We start from the raw sequence: 27,965 nt of genomic DNA, 5'->3' as shown, positions 1-27,965 counted from the left end.
AATGAGAAGAGAGCAGTTTTTGGAGGATGCGGGAGAATCCCACTACCGCTCGCATGCTAAGCAAGCACTCTACCATCTGAGCTAATCCCCCTACAGGTGATGGAGAATCTCCACATTACCAGACAGTGTGAGATGATTGGCTTAGTTGTATAATGCATGAATTTGTGCAGCTGTTCCTGAAAAGGTTCTCAGAGTTAATTTTTAACACTGGGAAAAGAGCAAAATTTGGAGGATGCGGACATCAATCCCGCTATCTCTCGCATGCTAAGCGCTCTACCATCTGAGCTAATCCCGCTGCCTATATGGCTATATATCATGGATCTATCAGTGGTATCTATATCAGTGGTATGAGAAGCCATGAGACTCAATCACCTGTCCCAGAGATGTATTGTAGATAGAAAAGAGCAGTCGACCCAGAACTGATTTCTGTGGCCATTATTACCAGACAGGGTGGAAGATCCATTTCTTTTAAATGTTTGCCTGAGCTGGCCTTATATTTGGTAAAGAGAAAATAGTGTCTTGTTTAGGACTCAGAACTTTAAGTTAAGGGTCTGTATGTTTATTTGGACTCATCTTTCTCTACTTAAATGCCAAGACGTGTGACTTACTTACATTCTAGTTCTCTTTCTCTCTCGCGCTCACACACACACACACACACACACACACGGTGCTAGAACACTTCTTTTAAATGTGAATTGTTATAAAGAAGACTATAAACCAACATTAATAATAATCTATTTTTGAATTGAGTTGTATTGTAGAACTATTAAAGCATTATCTAAACACTTTTAAGAAAATGAAGGAAAAGTGCTGGAGGATGCGGGCATCGATCCCGCTACCTCTCGCATGCTAAGCGAGCGCTCTACCATTTGAGCTAATCCCCCTTTCTACAGTGTCATCACAGCACGGCACTAAATACGTCATAACTTTAGCACGCAGACGGAAGTGCGCAACCCCGAGTAAAGAGTGTAAATAGAGGTAAATGTGTGCCGAGTGCAGCTAGCAGCCGAAATGTCCACCGGAGTTGGGAGTAAGTAATGATAATTTATTTCCTGGCGCTGGCATACTGTATATTATTGATAAACCCTAAAGCGCGTTAGTGTTTCATTTCTGAGCAGCTATCATACATTTTTTTAAATAAACGCCTAGCTAATGTCCAGTCTTGCTAGCGAGCTAGCGTGAGGCTAGCCAACAAAAAGCTAGCTAGTCCGACTGGTAGCTAACACCCGAGTGAAATTACCACTGTTATTACATTGCACAGTGTAACGTGTAATAAATAATAACATTGATATATTAAGTATATAATTTTGTTGCTTTTGGTTTAGCCATCAAATCAGTACAAGAAATGCCTGACTGGTATTAACAGCTAAGCTAATTATCTCTGCCATTGAATCAGCTTAGGGTTAGCCGCTAGAAGTGTAGTGTATTATTAGGACGCTGTAATTCCATTCATAGGGAGCTTATGTAGGGATATGAGAGTTATTTGAGCTTCATCTTTAGAAATTGAGGTCCCATAGGTATTAAGTAAGAAAAACAAGGTGTTGCTGAGGACGTGTGACTAACACTCACTAATGTTTATATTTAAATTATATACAGATAACTCTTGTATTGTTATAAAGTAAATAAACCATATATCTTTGTTGTTTTTGGCTTGTGTAGAACATAAGATGCTGGCCCTTGGGCCGACAGAGCCGTGGTCCATCCGGGAGAAGCTGTGCCTGGCATCCTCAGTGATGAGGAGCGGAGATCAGAACTGGTGAGGAAGACATCACAACTAGCAAACTTACGACTTACGGACACACAGAACCCCTTATATTTATACCAAGAATCCTTGATTATATCCAGATCTATTATATTTAAATCTGATTATCTTATCATCTGATTATCCAACACTTCATGAGGTCTGAGATGCGCTTTAGGTAAATTTGTTCATACCACATTTCACACCCGAAACTCCACAAGTCATGCCGTCAATACTGAAGTCACCGCCGTTCTTTTGTATTGTGTATCGCAGTTTTCAATGCAGCAGCTTTCGTTCATCATTTGCCTTTGCATTAAAATTTTTTAAAAAAAAACACAGCAAATTGTTTGTTATAGGTGTGAGATTTGCACGTTGCTTGCAGTACAGCAGGGGTTCTCAACCATTTCAGTCTTTTTTTTTTGAGCTGCATTTGATTAACGCTCGTAATTTGGAATTTCTGACATCTGACAAAAGAAAAGTCTCCTTCAGGACGGTCTGCTTAACCCATGAATTCAGCAAGTGACACTCATGATATTAACAATAAACAAAGTAGTTTTAAAAAAAATATATATATATATTTTTACATTGAACCCTTTCTCGCAGTATGCTGGGTTTTTTTTCAGTTGGTATAAACAAATGAATTATTTTAACACTGTTAAGAATAGTCGGTACACTGTTGGGTTTCTGTGTATAGAGTATCATGACTCTGTGTTTAGCTGATATGAAATGGCAGGAAAACTGTAGATTCTGTAGTTTCTTTCCTCTCAAGGAATTACTATGTGACGTTTAATCTGGATTTATGCTTTTATGGAAGATTTTAAATGTTATGTTTCCACACACGCACTAATGTCTATCGTTATTATTCAGTACTCTTTGTTTTCTTTAGCGTGTGTGTGATCTGTGGCATTGAGCAGGGTTCGTACAAGGTGCTTGAAGTAGTTGAATTGGGCTTTTTGAAATTAAAGTACTGGAAAATCTTGAAAATATTTCATTTCAATATTTCATATCGATATTTCAATATTTCAATTTTTATCTAGTGGTGCTTAAAAAGGGCTTGAATGATAAAAAGTCTATAAATATGAAATCGCTGAATAACTTTAAAGTGTTTATTTTCGATAGTACACAAATGCAATCCTTTCATTTAAAATATGACAAGAAATATGGCTTTAAAAGGTGCCATGTAAAAATTGGTAGTGTTTTTATTCTTCTTATTATTAATTATAATAATATTTTTTAAATGTAATTATATTAGAGGGGGTTGGGCAAACTTTCAGTACCATTTTTATTTCGTTTATTTAAAATAAAATCCACAAACTGAGTGTTACAAATATAAACTTCTGACTAAAACTTTACACAACTGTTTGTCCAATTATACAAGACTGTAAAGAACCCAATACACACACACACACACACATGCCAGAATATATATTATTCATTTAGGACAGCAGTTTAATTGAATGATTTTTGTGCATCTAAAAAAAAAATAATGCATAAATACTTTATATAATATAATAGTATTTATGCATTATTTTTTTATGGATGCACAAAAAGCATTCAATTAAACTACAGTCCTAAATGAACAATAAAATCCCACTTTCACTGCACCTTGTGGTTTCTGTTACTCACTTTTAATTGTTTTAAAACAATTGTTTTAATTATTTACTTTTGTTTTTACTTTTGATCATAGTGTTTTAATTAGATAATTTATCAAATAATTGTTGCAGCTCTACTTTATTTACTTGCTTATTTATTTATTATTTAAAAAGACGAAATAAAGAATATGTTTGAATGACAGCTCTTGTTTAGTAATCCTTGAAAGTCATGGACTTTCATTACGAAGCACCTGTACGAGCCCCGATTTAGTTTCTAGAACTTTTCCAGTCAGGGACGTTTCTATCGTTTTAAATTGATTCAGCATGTACATCACGTAAAGGCCTCGAGTTTCTCCCGCTCTTCTTCTTACAGGGTGTCCGTGAGCAGAGCCATCAAACCTTTCTCCGAGCCAGGCCGCCCTCCAGACTGGTTTTCTCAAAAGGTATCCAGACTTCTTAAAGTTACAATTTAAGCTCGATGAATAGTTTCTCAAGATTCACGCAAATTTCTTCTCTCTGCGAACAACACAGCACTGTGCTTCGCAGTATTCAGAGCTGCTGGAGACCACAGAGGCCCCGAAGTAAGTGTCACTACCAGCATACTGTACACACTGCACAGCCACTTTTAACACAAAGCTGTATCTTTAAAGATTCAGTGATTAGGTATGCAAATATTAACATTTTTATTTTCTTCTTCCTCCTCTTATTATTATTATTATTATTATTATTATTATTATGTTTAGTTAGATTTTTTTTTGCTTACTTTGTCTTTGTTGGATTCATGAGAAAATCTGTAAGATTGCATTTCAAATGTAAAACTGTTTACTTGTATAATTGTTAAGCCTATGACCTTCCAGTGATTTTGCAACAACCGTGTTTTTCATACCTCAAGTGATGAGGTTAGGCGACCTTAAGGCAAAGCAATGTTATTTTAGGTTTGGAAAACATAAATATGAAAAATCCCAACATTATGTAAACCAGGAAATTGTTTCTCACTGCTCTAATGTACAAGGAAACATGAAGTAACTGTGGTGTACTTGAATAATAAATGTATTATTCGGTTTCTCTGGAAACTTTATAGTGGTGCTTGAAAGTTTGTGAACCCTTCAGTTCTATATATTTGCCTAAATAATGCTTAAAACATCATCAGATTTTCACACGAGTCCTAAAAGTAGACAATTGTCATCCCAATGATTGAAATCACCTGACTCTAATTTCACCTTCAAATTAAACTGCTAATCCTAGAGATTCACATACTTTTGCCACTCACAGATATGTAATATTGGATCAATTTCCTCAATGATCAAGTATAATCTTTTTGTCCCGTTTGTTTAGTCGGGTTCTCTTTGTCTACTTTTAGAAAATCCGATGACGTTTTAGGTCATATTTATGCAGAACATTCTAAAAGGGTTCACAGACTTTCAAGCACCACTGTATGTTCTACACTACACTTATTTACTGCTGCTTAATGTTTTTTTTTTTTTTTTTTTTTGGACATGTGGCTTTGGAAGGCATTATAGTATCAGAGATGAGGATGCTGTTTAAATGAGTCGTGACTGTTTTGAGCGCTGACGATGTTTTTATGTTCCCCAGGCGGAAGCGTGGTGAAAAGGGAGAAGTGGTGGAGACCATCGAGGACGTGATCGTGCGCAGGCTGACGGCTGAGAGAATAGACGAGCTCAAAAGACTCCTCAAAGACACCCAGGAGAAATACAGGTGCCTGTCCTGACCTTTGACCCTGCAGCACTAATCCTGTACACTAACCGCATCAACCAAATGGCGCACAGAACATTTTAGAACATTATTTTATAATTAGTAGTTAACAGCACAGTGTTTTAAAATCTGTTTAAAAAAAAATAGGTTATCATATTTGAATAAATCCCAACATCTGGTTTTAGCCCCAAAAATTCAATATATAAGTCAGTATATTTTTATGAAATATCTGTAGATATAACCTGAGATGGGGGGAAGTTGTGAATAAAAACAGACAATTTGAAGATGAACAGCATTATGTGAAATTTTCAACCACAAAAAAACCCACAAATAAAAACCGTTACCCGTAAAGAGACTCACAACAGAGCTTTCATAACATTTCTGGCTGTAATTAACATCATAGGCATTTATTAAAGTGTTCCTTCTAATACCTTATCGTTTCTATAGTAACTGCTCATTTATTCACGGGGACTTGGATAGTGGAATAATTAGTGGATTTTTAAAACGTTATTTCACAAAGGAAAATGTCTAATCGTCATTATGGTGAGGTTTCCTTTTATTAAACGTTTATTTAACATTGTTGAAGGAGTCTCCAGCGTCAGTGCTTTGTAACAGTCAGTAGGTTTTCCGACACAGGCAAGTCTTCAGGATGGAGGAGTTTGTGTTTTCCAGTTCCTCCGTAACGCAACAAGCTGCGTTCCGTCTTAGTAACTGGACGATAGAGAAAAGAATCGAGGTACGAGAGGGAAAGACTGTTTATAGCTGCTATAATGTAAGTAATAACAGGAAGGCATTTGTTTTGTTTTTACAATAGTAAAAGTAACTATAAATTGATAAAACGTCCAGCCTGTCATTCGTGAGCAAATTTTAAATGTTGGATATGGCAAATTGCTGCGGTGTAAAATTAAGAGGTCGACCAATTGATCAGTTTTGCTGATTAATCGGCAGCGATGACTGATTGCTGGAACTATCGTTTATCTGCAAAAATCCACACCGATAGTTTTTCCCGGTTGCGTCCGCTGCAGGAGCGGCTGAGAAGGGTCCGCTGTGGTTATACAGTACGAGAGCGGCCTCTAGAGGCGAAATAAAAACCGTCACTGACAGATTTAGTGTTTTTTGATTCCCTTCGGACGTCTCCATTTTTCTTTGTTATTTGGAGTGTTCGTTTTTGGTTCAGTTTGGATGTATATCTTTTTTTACATTAATAATTATTAATAATTAATATATATTAATATTTATATATTTATTTCATTTTAAAAAAAAGTACAGTACATTTTCATGGTACAGTCAGTACTGTTTATATTTGTAATAGAGTTCAGTAGTATTGTACTTGGAGTGTTTGAGTGTTGTGTTTTCATTCAGTATCAGTTTTAAAAACTATCGGTTGGTTAATCGGTTATCGGCAGGTACCGCCCAACTTGGTTATCGGTAAAATCCACTATCGGTCGACCTCTACAAAAGGAATAAAACATTTAGGGGCATGCTGTTATTGGAAGATAACCAACTTCAGAGTGTTCACATTATCACATTCATTTGTCATTGTTTATTTTGCTGATAGAATATACACACTTATTGACTGACTGATAATGTGCAAACTTTATCATTTCCTATTATTATATTATTTACTTATCTAAGGGTGTGTAAACACGCTGTTCAGTGTAATTCTTGCGTCTGATTTTTTAAATATGTTTTTAATGTAAATACTGAGTTTTTTGAGTTAATAACTGAACTCTGCTTGTTTCTGTTGCTTGTAGGAAGCTGAAGAAGGAGGTGGATTTGATTCAGGCAGGACACATGGACTCCAAACTGGAGGAGCTGTGGGGAGAGATTGAACAGTACGTAGAGCTTTTTACTCGACATGTCTTGCTGACTCACCACGCCATGCTTCTGGAGTGTGTAAGTGTGAGCAAGAGAATGTCTCCTGTAGGAATAATTCACTTGAGTATAGGGGAACGTATTGATAAAGTAAGCCTAAGGAAGTAGTTTTGCTGAGCAAGAACATGAGTACGAGTTACAAGTTACAGTACCAGTTTTACCTAGACTCACTGGCCACTATAAAAGGAACACCTGTACCCACCGCTCATTCGGTGTATAAAACGAGTTTGTGTTGCACACTTCCTGTGTGTGAATGAATCTGACAGAAAAAAGAAGCAGGAGGAGGAGGAGGCCGAGCAGAAGAGGAGAGCTACAGAGTCGGCTTATCAGGGTAAGCGCAGAAGAGCCGAATTTGAGAAATTACACTCAGAAATAAACATCTGCCATGTGTTTCTAACTAAAGAACTATTCCTTGTTGTGTGATTTTTTTTGTTTTGTTTTTTTTCTCCAGCACGACAAGCCGCTAAAAACACAAAGAGGCACCCGAGCATCACTGTCCGCTCTCCACTGGGGTCCGGTTCACCCAGCATGGACCTCCCACAACCTGACACCCCTCAGCCGATGATAGACGAGTCGTGTCCCAGTCCTATGGTGAGTCTGTGCCCCTCTCTAGAGGTCTCTGTAGGTAACGTGTTATACATTCCGTTCCATTTATATATTTCTCCTGAGGCAGAGTCAAATCCAGTCACAGAGTTGAACAGGTCAGGGTTAAGCTTCTGCTAGAGACTTTGTCGCGGTCACTAGTGAAGAACCTTTGAACATTTATCGTAATCACTCACGTAATTTTCTGCTTAGGCACAGGGTGTTCCGGTGTTCATGCCGGTGTCTGAGTCCACTGGCCCAGTGCATAAAGAGGGAAGTCTGGGCGCTCTGATAGACGAATCCCCACAGAAGAAGCTCCCGAATCAAAAGGCCACGCCCCCACCTTCTCCTTTGTTGTCTGAGCTGCTGAAGAAAGGTAGCCTCCTGTCAACCAGCCCCAGACTGGTAAGCATCACGACACTAAGACCAAATACGGTTATATTTTCAATATACATCTGAGGAGTCCTTTTGGTTCATCCCGTTGGGGGAACCCTTAACGTATCTTTGTAGTAGAGGGTTTCCCCCTTTCAGAGAGGATTCCTAGTAGAGCCCCTTAAGAAGAACCGCTAATTCTCTTAGGAAGTCTCAAGGAACCCTTTTTTAATTTTATTTATTTATTTAAAGTGCAAGTATTAAATCGTTTTACGTTGGCAAAACGAGTAGCGTCGCCAGCCTCACCGGTTTCCTCTGGGGTTTCTAGTTTCCTCCTACCTCCCAAAAAACATGCGTGTAGTAACTTGTATTAACAACGACCTCTGTTACTCCATGTATTCCGCACCTGTATGTAGTTTCCATTTGGTGAAAACTTTATTTAAAAACAATAATAAAACTCCAGTTGGATTTTTCTCTTAAGCTTAGACTTCCTTTCGAACACTAAAGGTTGTATGTTGTGTTGATGACGGTTGTGCGTTGCGTACAGGTGGTGGAGGGTGAGATGGCTGCAGCTCTCAGTAACGGTGCTCATGGTGTGGACATTCATGTCCCCGCAGCTGTTCATTCCACCAGCCATGATGCCTCGACAGGTAAGCACTCGCCTGCCGTCACACTGCGTCTCGCTGTACACTCTGACAGCGTGTCTAACTCACCGTTTCAGGTTTCTGTGCTTAATGTGCACGTTTTAACAACGCTGTGTCCCTCACTATTCCCTTTCATTTCGATCATAACTATGGATTGATTTTTAATCTGTCTCGCTGTTAGAATTCTATCGACTGACGTTACCATTTTCTGCTTTGAAAACAATGCTTTATATTTTGTGATGGATCAAAATGATAGTTGCATTAGGACTGTTAGGGATTCAAAAGCAAATAAAAGAAGAAAGAAATCGTTTAAGGTCCCAAGCCTTTTCAGCTACCATAAGTCGAAAACACATGATAATAAGCTTTCTGGGTAAAAATGCTCTGTGTAAGTGCGTCATTAACAGCATGCGTTATTTTCACACGTCTTAAAATTATGTATGAACATTTACATAATGTCCTGCAAGTGATATTAGGTTATATATAATAATTCACGGGTTCCTCTGACTACAGGTACGCTCACACACACAGCGGTTTTATCGCTGCAAATCGCCAGTCGCTGTACTATGAAGTCGTCACTATTGGTTTCCATAGTAACATTTATCAGCGGCTGGTGTTTTGTGCCCTTAAAATGAAACGTTCTGGAGGGAGAGCGTTTATATGTAGAATTCAAGTGTATGTGCGTCATATCATACGAGATGAAGGAGAAGCAGTGTGTGTGTGTGTGTGTGTGTTCTCTTCGGCATTGCCGACCATCTATCTGCGGCAGAAGAGCAAGTGCCGGACCGTCCGGGTCCAAGAAACAATTCGGACTCGCAGGCAGCGTGGCGGATCACGTGTGCTCTACTGTCTTCACTCCCATCGGTAGTTGCCGTACCAAGTCGCTCCAGATTTGCATAAAGTTCAACCTTTTCTCAACTTTGTTGCGTCGCCAGACTGTATGTGTGAACGCACCTTGAATCCCATGTACTACAATACCATTATATTATACCCTATAATTAGTGAGCAGAAAGAGCAAACAGCCCTGACGGTGTGTATTTATGCAAAGAATGTGAAAAGCAATACTTAAGCAGGATATTGCCTCGTATATTCCCTTTGCTTGAAGCTATAGTGTGTTAGTGCTACTGCTAACATTTGCTCTGTCTGTCAGTGTAAAAGTACAAGTTCTATAATATGCAAACACATACCTCTATAGGCTGTAAGATTTATTTATTTATTTTTAATCAGATGTGTTTGATTAGGATTAGAATTGTCCGAGATAGACTTGCACTGCATCGTCAACTGGATTGTTTTTCCCTAGTCCATAGTTTCTGCCTAATAGAAGTGAATCTGCTGCTTTAGTGTTTGTGTGTTTGTAGCGCTATCTCTGTGTGTGTGTGTGTGTGTGTGTGTGTGTGTGTGTGTGTGCGCACGTGTGCGTGTGGGTGTGTGTGTGTGTGTGTCAGATGCACCAACATTATCACGTTTGTTGGAAGGCGCTCCCCCAGTCCAGATGCCAGCCAGCGCTGAGCCCTCTAACCCCCCCGCTGTAGCTCCTCCTGCTTCCGGACACCACTTTATATCCAGCACAGGTTTCTGCCTCTCACACTCTTTATTACACCTCTCTGTAGCTTTCCTTTTCTGTCTGTCCATTTATAAAGGGATTGATGTGCGCAAAATCCTTAAAGGAACACTTCAGTGTTTTTCAACCTAATGGAGACTTATACAGTATAATGAAATGAAATGAAATACTTTAATTGTGAAACACATGGTAACGTCATGTAGACGTGCAGAGATGCAGTAAGAGTGTTCCTTTTAATTTGGCCATATACTTGCACGATACATTTTTGCATAATGCTGATCGCTGGCTACTAGCTTCATGTCGGATGGGTTTTTTTTGTTGTTGTTGTTAAACTGTTCTTTTTTTTTTTTTGCCCGTCCATCTGTGCACAGTCTACAATTTATGATGCCCATCAGTCAGACTGCTAACTGATTTAAAAACCCCATCGAGATATCAGTGTGATGGGCGTTTGTAAGCTTTCTGCTGCATCACCACCATCACCAAAACACAAGGAGAAACATTAGTGATGTTCTTGATTCTGGAATTAAACTCTGTCTCTGTGTGTGTGTGTGTGTGTGTGTGTGTGTGTGTGTGTGTGTTTAGGAGCTGCGGTAGCAGAATGTTCTGGTCCAGAGTCGGTGCTGGCGGTACAGTCTGGGTCAGAGCAGACGGAGGGGAGAGAGGGAGAGCTGGTGGAGGACCTGGTGGCTGTGTCTTACATGGAGGATGAGTTGGACCTGGAGACAGTGGGGGATATTATAGCCATAATTGAAGAAAAGGTACAAATAACAGACCCAGAGACCCCCAAAAACATAATTTGGAGGTACTACTCTGTGATTTCATTATAGTCCAGATTGGCCGGGATGATAGTTTTCTTCCTCCTCCCATGAGAAATTACGATAGGGACCAGATTAGCTACTTTTTTTCTGATGGTACTCCATATGTATAGATACCTCTCTGATTTTGCAGGCAGATGCTGCTTCCTTTCTCAGCCTATCTCTCTCTCTCTCTCAGGTGGATGACTCAGTGGAGGTGTTGGACGCGGCAGCAGTGGAGGCTGCTCTCTCTCTGTGCGAGGAGGCGGTGGCCGGGGGCCACTCTCTCTCAGACCCCTGGGAATCCCAGCCCTTTAAACCACCCGAGCCAGAGTCCAGAGTTTTCACCGGTCCCCAGCTTAGCTCTCCCGCACCCTCACCCGTGCCCACTGCTATCGTGGTGGAATCTGTGATGGTGGAAGAGGTAGGACCGACCGGAGCGTCTGAGACACCCACGGAGGCGTCCGATTCTGCACCTCCGCCAGTTCCAGGAAACGTGAAAAGTGAGCCTGAGACGGCAGGCGACGAAGAGAGGGACAGGGAGGAGGACGGACCAAGGGAGGAGGAAGAGGAACAGACGGAGAACCGAACACCAAGTCCGTCGGTGAAGTGCGAGAGCGAGGAGTGGACGCAGCCGGAAGCCGAGACACCCTGCCTTGACTCGGAGGACAGCTCTGCCTCTGGGAGAGACCCGAAGGTACTAGATTCTAAATGCGATTTCTCGAAAATGGATAAAAAGTAATACGCCTACCACCAGATTTCCATGGTTACACAAACAGAGGTGCTGACATCTATGTGTTTACTACACGGATAAAGGAGACGTGTGAAAATTCTGCACTTTTTCAGCTAAAGCAGACCGAACGTGAATAATTCAGTGTCGTAGTGACGAGTAATCTTTTGATCTCTCTCTCTCTTTCTCTCTCTCTCTCTCTTTTTCTTTCTCTTATTCACTTTAGGAGGTGAAGGATGAAGACGGAGGGAGTGAGGTGGATGCAGATGAAGGGATGGAGATGAAAGAATGCGGAGAGGGGCCATATCTTTCGGAGGTGGACCCGCCAGCCAGCGAGAGCGAGGACGGGTATGGCACTAACTCCCAGCGCTACACCACCGCAGACTCCACCGCCAGCAGCCCCGCCTCATCCCAGTTGTGAGTAGTGTGTGAGTGTTTGCAGAATTTCGAGCAAGAATGGACTCCATAACGAGGCGAATATCATTTTGCCAATCACCCTCTCTCTTCGTTCTTGCTATCTGTCTGCCAGTTCAATGTGTAGCGAGGATCAGGAGGCTTTGCAGGCCCAAAAAATCTGGAAGAAGGCCATCATGCTAGTGTGGCGTGCAGCAGCCAATCACAGGTTAGCCGTGAGAGATTAGATTAGATTAAAGCAGATTGTTTAATGATGTATTACTTCCCGGCTGGTGATTTTGAGATTTCTATCCGTTCATATGCGCAGGTACGCGAGTGTGTTTCTGCAACCTGTATCCGATGACATTGCTCCTGGCTACCACAGCATCGTACACAGGTACTAAAACACATGATGTGTCGGGGTCATATTTCTAAGAGCAAGCACTGAACTAGTATGGTTTTTTTATTAGTCTAATTGCAGGGAAAATAAGCAGTGAGCTTTTATTTATTTTAGGTGATCAAAGGGAAGGGGTGTGTGCAGAACTTAACGAAAGGTCTTGTTAATGTTTTCAGGGAAGTTGTGGTTTATCTCGCATGAGCTAAGTATTATAACTGGCTTGTAGAACTGTTTAAATTAGAACAACTAGCTATCAGTCAGTCAGTCAAACCTCCTGTCCCCTCGATCAGGCCCATGGACCTGTCTGCGATCAAGAAGAACATCGAGACGGGGCAGATCCGCACGACAGCCGAGTTCCAGCGAGACATCATGCTCATGTTTCAGAATGCAGTCATGTACAACAGCTCGGACCACGACGTCTACCACATGGCCCTGGAGATGCAGCGTGATGTCCTGGAGCAGATCCAGCAGTTCCTGGCCACTCAGCTCATTATGCAGACGTCCGAATCGGGCATCAGCGCCAAGAGCCTGCGTGGGCGAGAGGCCAACCGTAAACAAGACCCTAACGACAAGGTGAGACGTGTACACACGACATGCTGATTGCGGCGAAAGGAAGAGCGGTCAGAAAACCGATTTCATTTCATCACGGCTGGAGGAAACAATTCCCAAAGCCTGCTAAAAGTCCCTGTCGATAAGGCTAGCGTTACACTCCCCTAACCCACAGTCTCATATACTTAGAGCCTGAGTCCGGCACACAAAGATGCACATTTAGAGCCAGAACCAGCTGCCATGCCCAGAAGGAAAAGGAACAACTCCAAACAAGATACTAACAAACAGGTCAGTGAGATTAAACATGTGCATATGCACTAGAATCTGTTTACACCTGGCAGTTTCATGCAACTTGCATCTGAAAAAGGGGGAAAAAAGCCCCTTTAAAATACATTAAAATCGGATTGCTCTGTCTGTCCGAGGTGTCCATACAAAGTGTAAGCCTCTCCCAAAAACTTGCACACATCAACACACATCCACATACACTACCGGTAAAACTTTTGAGACACTTGACTGAAATGTTTCTCTTGATCTTAAAAAAAAGATGTATGATTAATTGTTTGAAATCGGTGTTGTAGAAAAAATATAATTGTGCCGACATATTCATTTCTTTCATTAGAAAACGAACATTTTATTTACAAATAAATATTTTTTGAAACAAACGACTCGGAGCGAAATATTCCGAAAAGCAGGTGGTAAGTGTGCAGCGTCGGTATGAACTCCTTTAATACTGTTTAAAAAGCATCTCAGGGAAATTCCTCAAGAAATCGGTTGAGAAAACGCCAAGAATACATTTCTGTAAATTGTAGGCAAAATCGGGGTCTACTTAGGAGATGCTAAAATACTAAATTATTTAGATTTATTTAGATTTTTTTTTTTTAATCACAATATAATTCCCATAGTTCCATTTGAGTTACTCCAGAATTTTGATGAATTTATAATTATTATAATAAAATGTGGAAAATAAAAATAAAGAATGTGTCTAAACTTTTGACCGTTAGTGTATATAAAGTGCTTAGAGATTTATTTCTTTTATTTTATTTTTTTACACAGAATAAACTACAGACTACTTGGAGAAGCACAGAAATGCCAACCCAGTCTCACAGAAAACTTCTTTGCAGCACCTTCTATATGAATATCAAAGATCTGTCACAAGCAAACTAGGTATAAACATATCAAACTTTCACTCGATTGCTCTGTATGACATGTTCTGCACCGGTGTAATTGAAGCACGCCCACCCGATCGAATAAGAATGTCTCGGTAATCTCCGTAGCCGAAATGTTCTGCATTTTGAAAACTACACGTGTAATCGCACCACGGTACCACATCACTTCCAAGCCTGCTTGTGTTTTTTTTTTTTTTTTTTTTTTTTTTTTTTTGCAGAGAAGAGAAGATGTGAAAAGCACAGACGTTGGGCATGAAGTGGGTTATACTCAATGGGCCTCATTTATCAGTCTTGTAGTGAAGGGTTTTTTTTGGTCAAAAATATTGGATCATATATAATATTAATAATCATTAAGTGAGCACTAAATCTTCCATCTGCCGAGGCATTTGTTTAGGTACTACGGCTAGTCGCGGACACAGAGAGAGACCGGCCTGTCTTCCATTTACACGCCATCACTTCTTTTTCTTTTTTGTAAGGAAAGACTCAATTTATGAATTTGTATTGGTTCGCTTTCTTTATTTTTTTCATATTCTGTAATATAAAACGACTTTGGTTTTCACTAAATGTTCTGGATGGTATTCTTATTAGTCCCGGAGCGAGTGAACTAGTACGAGGATGTGTTTTTGACTCCAGATCACTTCTGTGATTCGCTCAGGATAAGGGTGTCTGTTAAATGCTGTAAACGTAATAAAAACGAGCACTGTAAACTTGTCAGTGGTATTCTGTATATAAGAGTACAGTAATCCGTGCAATTTATGAGTTGAAGACGATCGAGTCGAGGTTTACATTAGTTAGTCTTCTTAAGGCCTGTTCAGACCAGGACATTTTTTTCAGCGCGTTAAACGGTCTGTTTAACGCCCCATGTCTAAAACAATGTCTGTCAGTGGGAGTGTGTAAAAGGCGCGGTGTCAAAGCATCGACTTTTTTTAGCGTCTCGGCGTTAGTTTTTCTGGGGTTTTTTTGGACGAGCTGCATTAAAAACTGGTTGATCAATGAGATTCGCGCTTTCTTCTTCTTCTGTATAATAACAAGAAGAAGACGAAGAAGAAGATGCAAGCAATAAGCAAGATGGATGTTCAGTGTCTTTGGTGTCTGAAAAATCCATTTTTTGTTAGCCAGTTCGCAAAAAAGAGTGTGAACGGCTTTTTGCAAACACGTAAAGACTGCCTCTCTTCTTCTTCTCAGTGATAAGCGGGTGTCAGAAACGGAAAGTTGTGCAGCGCCACCTTGTGTACGGGGGTGTTTCTGCATTTCAATATGCGCCATCTACTGTCAGGGAGTGAATCTGCACTTTCATTCAGCACTAGTGTTTTAACGCGTGGGTGTAAACGCAAAAAAAAAACACGTCGAAAAACGGACCGTTTTACGCACTGAAAAAAAACTTTCCGGTGTGAACAGGCCTTTATGCGTAAATTTACACACACACATAAGAACATGTGTGGGACATGAACGTTTTCATGAATATCAATGTTCTTGTGTAACCGCACGTTCGTACGAACGATTTGCACATGAATGCATTTGTATACAGCTGATAAATGAGGCCCGATATATTTTTAAAATTCCATTTTACATTTGAGTAGAAATTTGTAGACGTGGATATTCATCGTATAGAAGGTGCGAACATTTTTTCTGTCAAACTGGGCTGGAAATATCTATACAAATATCTCTCTAGCATAATGAACAATAGATTTTTTTTTTTGTAATGTATGTAATTAAAAGAGGCTCTGTACACTCAATGCCAGTCATAATTTTTTGAAACCCTTGCATACACATTTGTGCATAAACAGCATTACAATGGGTTCTCCTAACTAGAAATGACTGATCTTACAACTTATGGAAAATGCACCACCAAACAAGTTCACGTCACCTTTTAATAAAGCTTTTATTAAAAATCCCGTTACAATCTGAGAGCGGACCGTGAAGATTGAGCCATTTGATAGATCAGTTGCATAATCGCTGGTAGTCAATAACCTGTAATAAAATGTTTTTAAAAACCCTCAACATGTTAAAAACTATTTTGACTGGCCTGTGTATTTGAGAGTTTAGCAGGTCTGCCTCAGTGAAGGTACCAAAGACAGTTCGCATCGTCACATCGTCCTCACACCTAAGTGAAGCTGCAGCAGACTAAACTCTCTGAAAGTTGGCTCCGTCCTCATGACCTGGAAGAAATTAAAAACACCATGCAAAAATCACAATGTTCTATGCAAAAAAAAATGTTTTTCATTAGAAACGGATGGAAGCGAGGAACAGCACAGGAAGTTGATGGTCAAGGCGTTATGCGGTGATTTTGCGTATAATGTACAATACAGCAAACTGATTTTTTAACAATAGCAGTTACACGAGAATGCCAGGTGTAAATTATGGTCTTGGACACCTCAGGAAGCAAGAATCATCAGCCAGTCAACAAATGTCTGGCATGAATTTTCATAAAAACGATCGACACAACTATAAACGCTCAGCTGCCATAAATTTCTAGAAAGATCACCTGATGGTAAGTCTTCAACAAGCTAGAATGTGAGCAGTGATGATATTTGTCATTGAGAACAGTTAATTCACTAAATACTCAGTTATATGTCATTAGTGTATTGCCACAATGGCACATAAACGCTGTCCCATTCTTGAGCTGAAATTGGCTAAAAAGCAACGTAACAAACACAAGGTGATGGATAAACCTTTATTGCTGTAGTTGGGCAGTACGTGATCGTGTCCGTAACGGTTTGTGGCCTTATCATCTGCATGAACCCGTTTCATATGCATGATTCCTCTCTGTGCCCTCCAGTCATGTGTACTCCAAACTTAAAAACACACCAGACCTGTAACAAACACACGTCACCATTATGTCTCCATCCCTATTGTTGTTCCTGCCTTGTGATGACGTGTGTGTATTTATTTCAGTTTAAATAAACTGTGTATGTTGTGGTGTAGTGATGAACATGGCTGATGGTGAAGCAGCCTGAGGGCTCAGTGAAGGGCCAGGTTTCTCAAAACCAGAACGGTCTCGTTGGGTGCTACTTGTCTAGTTTATTTTCCACCTATTTAAGAGGAAGTCTGCGATTTAATGTAAAAACTGTGGAATCGTCATTAAATGCTTAAACACTTTTATATCAGCTGCAAATAGAGGTCGACCGATCGATGGGTTTTTCCAGAACTGCTGGAACTATCGTTTATTAGCAAAAAAAAATCCACACCGATAGTTTTTCACGGTTGCATCTGTTGCAGGAGCGGCTGAGAAGGGTCCGCTGTCATTGTACAGTACGAGAGTGGCCTCTAGAGGCGAAATGACAATATCACTGACACATTTTGCTGTGATATTTGAAGTGTTTTTATTTTGTTTGTTTGATTTTCTTATATTCATTTTGGATGTCTCTATTTTTATTTGTTATTTGGAGTATTTTTGGTTCGGTTTGGATGTATATATTTTATTTAATTTAATATTATTTATAGTTAATATATATTAATGTTTATATATTTATTTCATTAAAAAAAAAAGTACAGCATATTTTCATGGTACAGTCAGTACTGTTTTGTAATAAAGTTCAGCTATATTTTATTTTGAGTGTTAGGTTTTCATTCGGTATCAGTTTTAAAAACTATCGGTTGATTAATCGGTTATCGGCAGGTACCGTCCGACTTAGTTATCGGTTTCGGTAAAATACACTATCGGTCGACCTCTAGCTGCAACAGAATGGACTGTTTGCACAGTCACGTTCATGTTCTGCTTATTTCTGCTCCGGCACTTCTGGTTCTCTTGATACAAGGGTTGTTACAGTGTCGCGGTTTCCTGGTTAGTCGCGTTATATGATACGACAGTTATTTCAGGTCTGTTGACCGTTTTCAAAATACAGATGAATTAAAATACATTTTCACTTATTACTGGTCACAGGTTAAAAAAAAATTCACATGATTATTTAGTCAAATATAAAATACAATTGTAAATACAAGAAATATGAGGAAGTCACCACTATTTAATAAATTGATCGTGTTTCTCACTTCTTCAGTCTTGGCTTCTATACTTATAGGTGGACGCTCAGTATACTAGAAAATATAGGATCCATGTGGATCCATCAGCAGCCAGGGAACCCTCAGCTCCTCACATGGAAACCTCACAATCATACACCACACATTAATGGCTTCAAAAGCGGAAAAATGTCTTAAACGTGTGTATGATTTCCTCACTGCAAGGATTTTGGAAAACTTGGCCCTAAAACCTTTTTTATTGTTTTTATTTTTAACAGCCATTGTTTACAGTTGTGATTTGCATCAGTGTTGTAGTATTTGTGAAAACTACACACACACACACACACACACACATCAGACATTTTACTGCATCCTCCCAACTCACATTTTATCAAACACAATTCACTTCACATTAGTGTTGATGTTGTTGTTGTTGTTGTTGTTTTTTTAATGTGCGCACACACACCAGTCATCTCTCACACATTCTCCTATCAAGCACTGGTCTGTCTTCTTTCTCAGCTGCATCTCAGACAAAACACACATCAGTGGCTCCCCACCTTTCAGTACACTTTTCAACACGCCCTTGTTGATTTTCCTTCACAATTTTCCCTTTTGTGGAATCCCCTCTCTCTGTCTTACGTGCCACTGCGTTCCCCTACGTTATTAACTGAAATAAACCTTGGTAGATCACTCCTTGATGGCCCAGGAGATCGAGTCTACATTAGCGAAAGCTGTGCCATATGGCATTCCAATCAGGAGTTTCCTTTTCAAAATGAAACGTAAAAAAAAAATCTTTTAATAAACCCGTGCGTTAATGTTTTTGTAGGTCAATATTCTAGCTCGATTTACAAAGGTTTCATCAACACAGATTTTCCTCTTATCCATGGGTGCATGTTGATTAAATGCCAGTCAGCTGTAAAATTACCTAGCATGTTCACAGCACAGCTGATTTACATCTATTGACGCCCACAAAACTCCATAAAAGGTAAAAAGCTCTGAACCTGAAAACAACTAAACGGTGAAAGAGAGCCTCTTAAGCGTGGCATGAACTAAATATTCCAGCAATGCAGCTCAGGCACAGACACACCGGTCTGTCTGTGTTCTTACTTTGAATTAAATAAGTCTAGCTGTTCGATTAAGATCACTCATTTCGTTTGGGTTGGTTTGTAATCGTGCCATTTATACGAAATGACTGATTGTCCACAACGTTTTCATGAAATTTGTGCATGCAGTTGAAACACATCCATGTATAAAATTGCCAAATTTATGATCAATGAATCAAGGGTTACATTAATGAGTCTCTTTCATCTCCTTCAAATTTATACAAACTGTAGAGCTCTACACAAACTCGGAGCTGCACCTTCCTCCACAGAGACAAAGAGGATGGGGTGTCGACGAGGGCGTGACAAAAAGTGCACTGAAACGCACCGTTTCTCTCTTTCGCTTTCATTTCCATCTCGCCTTTACTTGAGCTCCTCTGTGTGTGTGAGTGTGTGTGTGTGTGTGTGTGTGTGTGTGTGTGTGTGTGTTCACAAGCTTCTGTGTACTAATATGTGTCTGTGAGCTTTCTCCCGGTGTTAGTTTTGTGTGTTTTATGAACATACAGTGCTTTGTCTTGTTTATGTTTTGTGACTTCCCTGCTTTCAGCCAAACCGTTAGAAGTCCATGAAAGTTAACACCACTCTCATTTTCATATCCATCTTCGTCGGAGTCTGTAATCTTTCATTAGACGTGTTTCCACTGAGGTCCTGGAATCTTTCGAGTTTTGGAAATCTCCTTAATAAAAACCATGCAGTTCCTGTTCTATACTGCCGGAACCATGACTGGTGCTTATAGAACAACTGTGACTTTCATTAAAAATTCAGCAGAAATGGTGTTTTAAAGTGTATTATCTCTCATCTATGGAGATATATATATATATATATATATATATATATATATATATATATATATATATATATATATATATATATATTTAAATCATGTTTTATTAGTAGTGTATTTTACAGAAACAGTTGAAGGTTTGTTTTAGACGAGAGTGCCACACTGTGATGACGGTTCATCCTTGGGAAGGAGTTTATTCCTTCCCACGCTTTCAAAATGTAACTTTATACCCTGACACAAATACACTCATCAAGGTTTCACTATGAGAGAGTGATGAGAGATCACTGAAAATCACTAAATTAGAGGTCAGGTAGTGGGAAGGTTTACTGCTAGGCTATAAATGAGAAATCGGAGATAACAGTGGGACATTAAGTATTGAAACCCTACCAAGGCAACTGATGCAGAAGTCTTTTTTGCGAAACTCCTGCACATGTAGCCATGGTTTCTGAACTCCTTATGACCGTTTATTCATTTTTAAGTGTTCTTTAGATTTACAAAGTTTTTCAAGCACATTTAACATCAACCCAAGTCCAGCACCAGGCAACAACAAAGAATCTCTTCTACAAACGAACCCTTAATATTTCTTTAGCCTGTTGTGCATCAAGCTTTTCAGTTCACGATAGCCGGGACATCATTCATTCATTCGCTGAAGTTCAGAGCTTCATTCAGGTGCTTTCTCATTATACGTAATTAAATTATAAATGTACAAATTGTCTGTATTGGACACTTGGGTTACTGTAAACATGTCTTCCCACTGTATCAGATAAAATGTAATAGGTTGTTGGAATAAACTTGGTGTCGATGAAGGATTAGGCTGTTTCTCAGTTCTAAGAACTTCTCGCGAAGACCGGTCTTGCCTTGGAAGAATGAACTCAGAAGGACAGGAGGACATAGGACACATCTTTGCGAGAACTCAGATGTGCTGCGATCTTCCTGTTGCGCCCAGGAACCGTCCCAGTACATTACTAGTACTCGGACTAGACTATCGTCTCTTCAGTGCTCCCTAAATAATATGGTTCAGCTGGTTAATAGATTTACTGTTAACTGTCTGATTAACCAACAGTTAATTCAGCATGTCCTATGAATGGAATCATTCCTTTTAGATACATATTTAGATTATTGGAGTTAAAAAGACGGTAAAATTAGTTATGAGTCAGGCTTCCGTCATCTGCCATTGTTTTGCCGTAATGACTTCTGGGACTTCGAGCGGATATGGTGCACTCCACAGTAAAGTGAGAAATAAGAAAAGCTTCCTGAAACTGTGGCTCAGGAGCTAATGATGCGTTCATGGTGCCTTGTAAGCGGCCATTTGCAATTCGTAATGGCGTCATTTCCCACCTCGTTGTGGGAGTTGAAGATAAAAAAAAAAACTATGAACGCCCCCACAATGATGGATCTTTCATTTGCTCTGTTGGAGCACATAAAGCTCCTCAAACGCCACTTTAATCTTACTTTTACAGTTACATGCCTGAGTGCCTACTGGTTCTGTTCTACTATAGAAAACTTCAAACGGTGATTTATAGATTTAACCAAGTACTGTATCTGTATATTAACTTATCTAAATCCAATACTGCTATAATCTGATTTAAAAGAAGGAGGACTTTACATTGTTGACCGTGTGAGTGGCCATGTTGATTTGGGGAAGGCACTGGCAGTAGAGAAGACCACCCCAAGTCGACGAGTTGAAGTTTCACACTGAGGGATGTTTTCTGTGGCAAGGAATAACAAGTTGCAACTTCGCCTCTAATGCGGCATAAATCCAGCGCCGGATCCTCTCGTGGAAAAGCTCCTGATGTGAAAACGCTCATTTATTATGAGTAAATTTACTCAATAAACCCACAGACAGCAAGGTTCCTTGTTGTTCTATATGTGCTTTACTCTGCTTTAACTGTCTGTCTGTCTGTTAAACTGTTTGTGTGTCTGTAGTTATATGAATCTCTGTAGGCTAAAACCTGTCTGTTGCGAGTTGCATAGAAGTGTGTGTGAGTGTGTGAGACTCTCTTTCTCACTGCTGTTTGTCCTCCTACAGGACAGTCTCCCCATGGCCTCTCCTGCTTTCCTTCTCTCTCTCTTTGTAAGTATCCAGCTCCGAGCTTTTCTCTCTGCCCCCTTAAGGCCTGTCTTTCTGCTTCTTACACACATACACACACACAGACACATATACTCGCTCACTTTCTCCTGTTGTAGTAAGACTGAATGGAGATGTGCTCAGACCACATACATACATAATTTGTTTATGCATAAATTTGAATTCTCTTCGATTATTTGGCTTAGTTGTAACAGAATTAAGCGGCAAGTCACGTTTGATCTAAATAAGAAAATATTTAAACCCCTTTCTTTGTTGGTTTCCGTGTGTACAGTCTGGTGTGTCACGGCTAACAGAAAGTAGTTCATTTTGTCAGCAGAGAAGCTCCTGTTTGCTCTCATGTCTCTCCTTTCGTCTCTGCTTTCTTCTGTTCTTCCAGGACGGAGGCACCAGGGGGCGCCGCAGTGCTATAGAGGCTGATATGAAGATGAAGAAATGACGAGAAAGTCCACAAGGCCTTACAGACTGATCTCTCTCCCAGAATGACCCTGGAGCTATTACAGAACAAAGTGTGTGTGTGTGTAATTGATCTCGGTAATCTATCCTACCTTCACACTAGCAAACAACAAATCTCTTGCATATGTATATTTTGTCTATTGTGAAAAGCAGTAATAGCTATAAATATCTTCTAAAGCTTTGTCGTTCAAAAACAATTGAAATATTTCAGTAATTAGTGTGCAGTTTGGTTTAATTGTATGTTACATGCTCTGCTTTGTACTAGTCGGTAGATTAGCAAAGCAAGATAAGTAGTGTACTAGCAACCAGAGGCATCAACTGTCTCTGCTCCATCCTTGCAAGCTTTATTTTTCCTTGTAATGCCTCTGTAGACATGTAACAGCAGGGCACAGATGACGGGATGAGATGAAACCGTGCTTGGGTTTTCTTACATTTTTTGCTCATCAGATTTGGGGACTAAAGTTGAGCGAGGAACTGAAGAAACATCAGTCCGCACGCGCTGTAGGATTGGTCCGAGGAAGTCATTTGGATTTGTCGCTTTACAACTTTATACGTTTAAAAAAATAAAAAATAAATAATCTCATTTAGACGTTATTCAAAATTGTGGCTCCGCGTGACGCAGACACATATGTAGAAAAATCTCTTGCTAGTGTGAACGTACAGTATGGTACGGCTTTGTTTTTGGGCTGTTTACAGTCTTGACCGTCTATCTTCGTTCTCCGATCTGGGTGTGAACGTTCCTCAACGTGTATTAGTTCTTCAGACTCTACAGCTGCATGCGTCTTGAACACGGTGTCAGATTCAGTATAAGGAACGTTTATGTGTTGGAGAAGCTTCATCGTCTTGGTTCATGATCAAAGGTGTTTTGAGTAGCTGGATAAATAGGGGTGTGTGTGATTAGTCATGCTGTCAGCAGTATCGTCTTTTCCAGGACACAGTGTCACTGGTCCCATTAGAGTGAAGAGAATGTTGTTCCTAAAGCTGAAGTCAGCATTATCTCTCTGCTGAATCAGAAAACAATACTAAACCAGTGTAGACAAATTCACCACTAATAAAGGAAAAGGTTTGGCGCAACAAAATTTTTTTAAAAATCACCCAGTTCGATTAGTGTTTGGTGTCCAAGGTTTTGCTACGAAGTGAGTGTAGCTTTTAATGTAGCCGTGGTCTCAAGGTGGTGGGGTGTGTGGTTTAGCACAGTGTGGCTTGCTGTAATCTATTAAACATGAAAAAACTTCACCGAATAGCTGAACACTGCCATCTTAGACACCTGGAATCGCTTAACATCATTCCATTTCATTTGTAAATACGAGATAGCATAGCTGATGAAAATTTGGATAGCAGTTATACGCTCACCTGCCTCTTGTGTTAGAACCACTCCTGCAGTTATCCAATCATCCAATCACGTGGCGGCAGCAGCACAACCAATCCACTCATGCTAATATAAATCAGGAGCTTCAGTGAAAAAGAGCCAGGTGATGTTTATCTGGTCTTCAGCCGTCCGGTTTCGGTGTCCATTGTAGCCTCAAGATTCCTGTTCTTGGCTGAAAGGAGAGGAACCTGATGTGGTCTTCTGCTGTTGTAGTCCATCTGCCTCAAGATCTGCTCACCAAGTTTGAGAACAGTTTAAAGAGTAGTTATTTGAGTTACCATAGCCTTCCTGTCAACTCAAACCATTCTCAATATCAAGGCATTTCCACCTGCAGATCTTCTGCTCACTGGGCTGGTTTTTTTGTTTTTGCATCATTTTGTGTAAACTCTAGAAACTGGTTGTGTGGGAAAACCCCAAGAGCTCAGCAGTATCTGAAATACTCAAACCAGCCTGTCTGGCACCAACAACCATACCTCATTCCAAGGCTGTGGCCACATTTTTTTTCTTCCTTCTGAGGTTTGATGTGAACATTAAATGAAGTTCTTGAATTCAAGATTTATACACGTTGCAATGCTGCTGCACGTTTGGTGGATTGGTTAATTGCATGAATGTCCAGGTGTTCTTAATAATGTGAATGTATTTACTCCAGTGAAAAAAAAAACTAGATGTTTGATGTCGAGCATGTTCTTGGTTGACTGTGGTAAAAGGAAACCGTGAGTAAACTGTATTTGTTTAATCAGTTCAGTAGGTGTGCAGTCAAATGTTTGTGCTCAAGTGACAACTTGTAGATAAGATCAATTCCTAAGACAGGTTAAAACACAGCGAAGGAAACTTTCTATATATATATTTTACAAAATGTACATGTAAATGAACCTTTCTACTTGTTTTAAGTTATGAGCTAATAAAAATTTAGAAATTGTATCTGGTTGTTTGAGCTTGTTTGTCCCAAACAGATGTAAACACAAGTCTGCATCTTTCAACAGAGTTTTGTTGAAAGGATGTGTTAACTTTTTAAAAACGAGTTTGTGTGGTTTTGTTTTTAATGCGGCTGATCAACAACCTTTACATTTGCCCATTTTGAAATACTGACAAACTAAATACATAATGCTTCTCATGTGATGTGGCATTTCTAGGTAAAACTCAGCATTTTTGCATGCTGTAAGTGAAGTAACGTGACAGGATCGTTGTGCAATATTGAAAATGTACATGAGACTTAAATCTTACTACAGAAATAAAATTCTGAAGTGATACTGATGAATCAAGCACAATAGGAGCTGCTTCAGTCATACAAGCGAGTTAAAAGTCAAGTTTGGATTTCAGTTTGTCCTCAAAAGTGGGAAGCGTTAGATTTCAGATGAGTAAACATTAAATTGACCTAATGAAACAAGTTTGAAAATAAAACAAACCCCCCCCCGAGGCATATTGAACATTTGAATACAGTGCAAATATTTTATTTTTCAATCCTGAGGGAACACACCTTGGAGACAAACCCAGCTTGGCTCCTTTAACATCTGGGAACATAAATATAAAGGGCATGGGAATAATGGGCACAAATTACACATCCAAGTTATTCCGTCAAACCTGTCTGTTTGAAATTAGTGTTTTCTAGGGAGATATACTTGTCCCCCTTACACAGTGCATCTGAAAACATTCACAAACAGAAGACATGGAAATAACTTCATTCATACACGCTGTAAACAGTGCAGTAGTGAGCAAAAGGTTACAAAAAAATAATCAGTAACAACTTCAAACTGTATCTTCAGTAAGACAGGTAATAAATAAATGTAACAGTCAAGCTTGTACTCCAGTGCTTAAAACTCAATCACTGTAGGGCTGGCGGACGAGTACAGCTTCCTTTTGATGAGCCGGTACTCGGGTCGGAGCCGCAGGACCCTGTCAGACCCGAGCAGGTGCTTTAACGGCAGCCAGCGTTGCAGCTCGGCTCTGAACACCACAGATAGCTCGAAGGTGGGCGTGACGCTGTGCTCCCGCGTCACGGTGCCCACTTTCTGTAAACCCGCCTGGGTCTCGGTGAACAGGTGAATGAGAGCTCCTCTCAAACCGCACGGCTCGTCCTCAGATGCACGGAGAACGTCTCTGGCTACACGCAAGCTCATGCGAGCCGGGACCAGCAGCTCGCTGCACTGCAGACTCGATGCTTTCGCCTTCACAAGACACTTCTCGAACTGCACAGCCAAATCCTGCTGCTGCAGCTGGGTACTCGCTTCCAGGTCATCATCCTCCAAGCTGTACGCAGACTCCAGACCTGTCAGGAGGAAGTGATGAAACTTTAAAAAGGCTGCATCCTGAACACCGTGTGTTGTACAGGCTATAATTTAATACATGACACTTAAGCAGTTGTGGCTACACATGCAGTTGAGCAGTTTCTGCACATGCTCTCCCCAGGTCCATGAGGGGTTTCCTAAAAAAAAAAAAAAAAAAAAAAAAAAAAAAGCCAAACACCCACACCCCATGTCACTAGGTGGACTGGGTATGCTAAATTGCCCCAGATATGAACCCAAGCGTGTGTACCAGGGAGTATCCTGTGTCCAGGATTGGCTCCGGATCCAGCGCAAGCCTTTATCAAGTCGAAGCGCTTACTGAAGATGAATGAATTTTAGTGGTCATGACTTTCATAATTTTAATACATACGAGGCTGCGTCATTAGTAACAAAGACAACTTCACTGCCAATTTGGCTGCATACCGCAGCACGAAATACTGCAAACCTATTTCACTTGGATTTATTCTTGACCTAAAGCAGTGGTTTAGTTGGACTGATCATGCAGGTCCATCAAGGCATTTCTAAATTTTCTAGCACTCTCCCTCTGCAGTGTGTACACAATATAACCATTATAGCACAAGTACTAAAAATTACATAAACGTTTCAAGCAAACTGCAAGTATTCACTTTGTTTTATTTGCCAAACTGACTGACTTAATAAGCTGGCTGAGTGAGAAACCGCAGCTGTCAGCAAGTGTGTGTGCGTGCGTCACGCTGCTATCAGCTGAGTTCACCTCTGATGACGTCAGCTGGAAACGTCCCATTCTTATAGCCACACTGCGCATGCGCACACAAGGCAGGTACCTACTTACCGTAGTAGCAAAAATAAATTCACCTAGATACATAGATAATTATTTTTATCTATATATAAATATCTAAAAATAAATAAGGTATAGCCTAGTTCAGAAACTGGGTGGTTTTCCCCCCTCCTTTCGCGGTATAGCCTGTAATTGTCCATGTCGGCGTTGTTTAAATTTTTATTATTATTATTTTAAGTGTTTAAAAATAATTTTAAAAATTATTTTCATTCTACATTTTTTTCTACACTTACTCGAGGAGCTAGTCGCTTTCTTGAGGCGTCCAGCGGTTTGTTTACCGGCTCTGAAGTGCTGCAGCACTTTCCTCCACATCTCGGCTAGGTTATCCTCTTCGGAAGCAGCGGACAAGCCGTACCCGAACACCAGAGCCTGACTGTAGACCATTTCCGCGTCGTTTCTTGACTAAACTTTGAGATTTCTACGGCCTCCTCGACCACGAGTTGTCTCTTCACGCTGGTCTCGTACATTCTAGAAACTAAAGTGCGCGTCCTCTCAGCGCTCGAGCCGTATTTATACGCCGGCGTTTGCATCAGCTGGAAGACACCGCGCGCTGATTGGTCGGGAGCGCTCTCGCACGTGGTAGGAGGGCCGCAGGCTTCTATAGAAACGACGCACGTTGCGCAACACTGTGGTGAAGTTAGATCAGCTTCAGCTACACGCAATTCCCAGAAACTCTTACATCTCTACAATACCACTCAGATATATTATTACACTTTATTATATAGGTACATTAAACTACCACATTGAATGTTATATAATACTATCATATATCTATTATAATTAATGATATTATTGGATATTATTGCTGGATGCTACAGAGCATGGGCGATATGGCGATATTATCGATATCGTGACATCATATCAGTACTTCTGAGATTTTGTGGATATCACGATATCCTTTTGTTAATTTTTTCACAATTATCTAGATAGAAAAATTAGTAGTTAATTGCTAATTTGCTAATTGCTAATAAGGATATTGTGATATAGGCCTACACAAAATCTCAGAAA

General features: G+C 40.1%; 2 protein-coding genes and 1 non-coding gene across 9 annotated transcripts; 1 reads left to right on the top strand and 2 right to left on the bottom strand.

The window, feature by feature from the left end:
- Window positions 1–811: 811 nt before the first annotated feature.
- Window positions 812–884, bottom strand: trnaa-agc (transfer RNA alanine (anticodon AGC)). The gene has a single exon. It is a non-coding gene; the product is annotated as a tRNA-Ala (tRNA).
- Window positions 881–24,870, top strand: brd8b (bromodomain containing 8b). 7 transcript variants are annotated; one of them, XM_053642335.1, is made up of 20 exons: window positions 881–1,030; window positions 1,660–1,756; window positions 3,707–3,776; window positions 3,865–3,914; window positions 4,927–5,049; window positions 6,801–6,881; window positions 7,188–7,252; window positions 7,373–7,512; window positions 7,717–7,908; window positions 8,423–8,525; window positions 9,962–10,087; window positions 10,660–10,835; window positions 11,071–11,568; window positions 11,828–12,018; window positions 12,131–12,223; window positions 12,323–12,391; window positions 12,682–12,964; window positions 13,130–13,228; window positions 13,994–14,104; window positions 22,413–22,470. In XM_053642335.1, the coding sequence occupies exons 1-19, from the start codon at window positions 1,012–1,014 to the stop codon at window positions 14,102–14,104; spliced, it is 2,586 nt and encodes an 861-aa protein (XP_053498310.1). In that variant the 5' UTR covers window positions 881–1,011; the 3' UTR covers window positions 22,413–22,470. The 7 variants fall into 7 exon arrangements, with proteins under 7 accessions (XP_053498310.1, XP_053498312.1, XP_053498311.1 ...); XM_053642337.1 differs by lacking the exon at window positions 13,994–14,104 and having other exon boundaries at window positions 22,413–24,870; XM_053642336.1 differs by lacking the exon at window positions 22,413–22,470 and having other exon boundaries at window positions 9,992–10,087; window positions 13,994–15,842.
- A 415-nt stretch (window positions 24,871–25,285) lies between these two features.
- On the bottom strand, window positions 25,286–27,444 carry si:ch211-39i2.2 (DNA damage-inducible transcript 4-like protein-like). Its single transcript, XM_053642342.1, has 2 exons — window positions 27,191–27,444; window positions 25,286–26,124 (listed from the first exon to the last, which is right to left on the bottom strand). The coding sequence occupies exons 1-2, from the start codon at window positions 27,339–27,341 to the stop codon at window positions 25,670–25,672; spliced, it is 606 nt and encodes a 201-aa protein (XP_053498317.1). The 5' UTR covers window positions 27,342–27,444; the 3' UTR covers window positions 25,286–25,669.
- Between the last annotated feature and the right edge of the window lie 521 nt (window positions 27,445–27,965).

Source organism: Ictalurus furcatus, chromosome 14 (assembly GCF_023375685.1).
Source record: "Ictalurus furcatus strain D&B chromosome 14, Billie_1.0, whole genome shotgun sequence".
NCBI classification, from domain to species: domain Eukaryota; kingdom Metazoa; phylum Chordata; class Actinopteri; order Siluriformes; family Ictaluridae; genus Ictalurus; species Ictalurus furcatus.
This window is presented reverse-complemented; position numbering and strand designations above follow the sequence as displayed.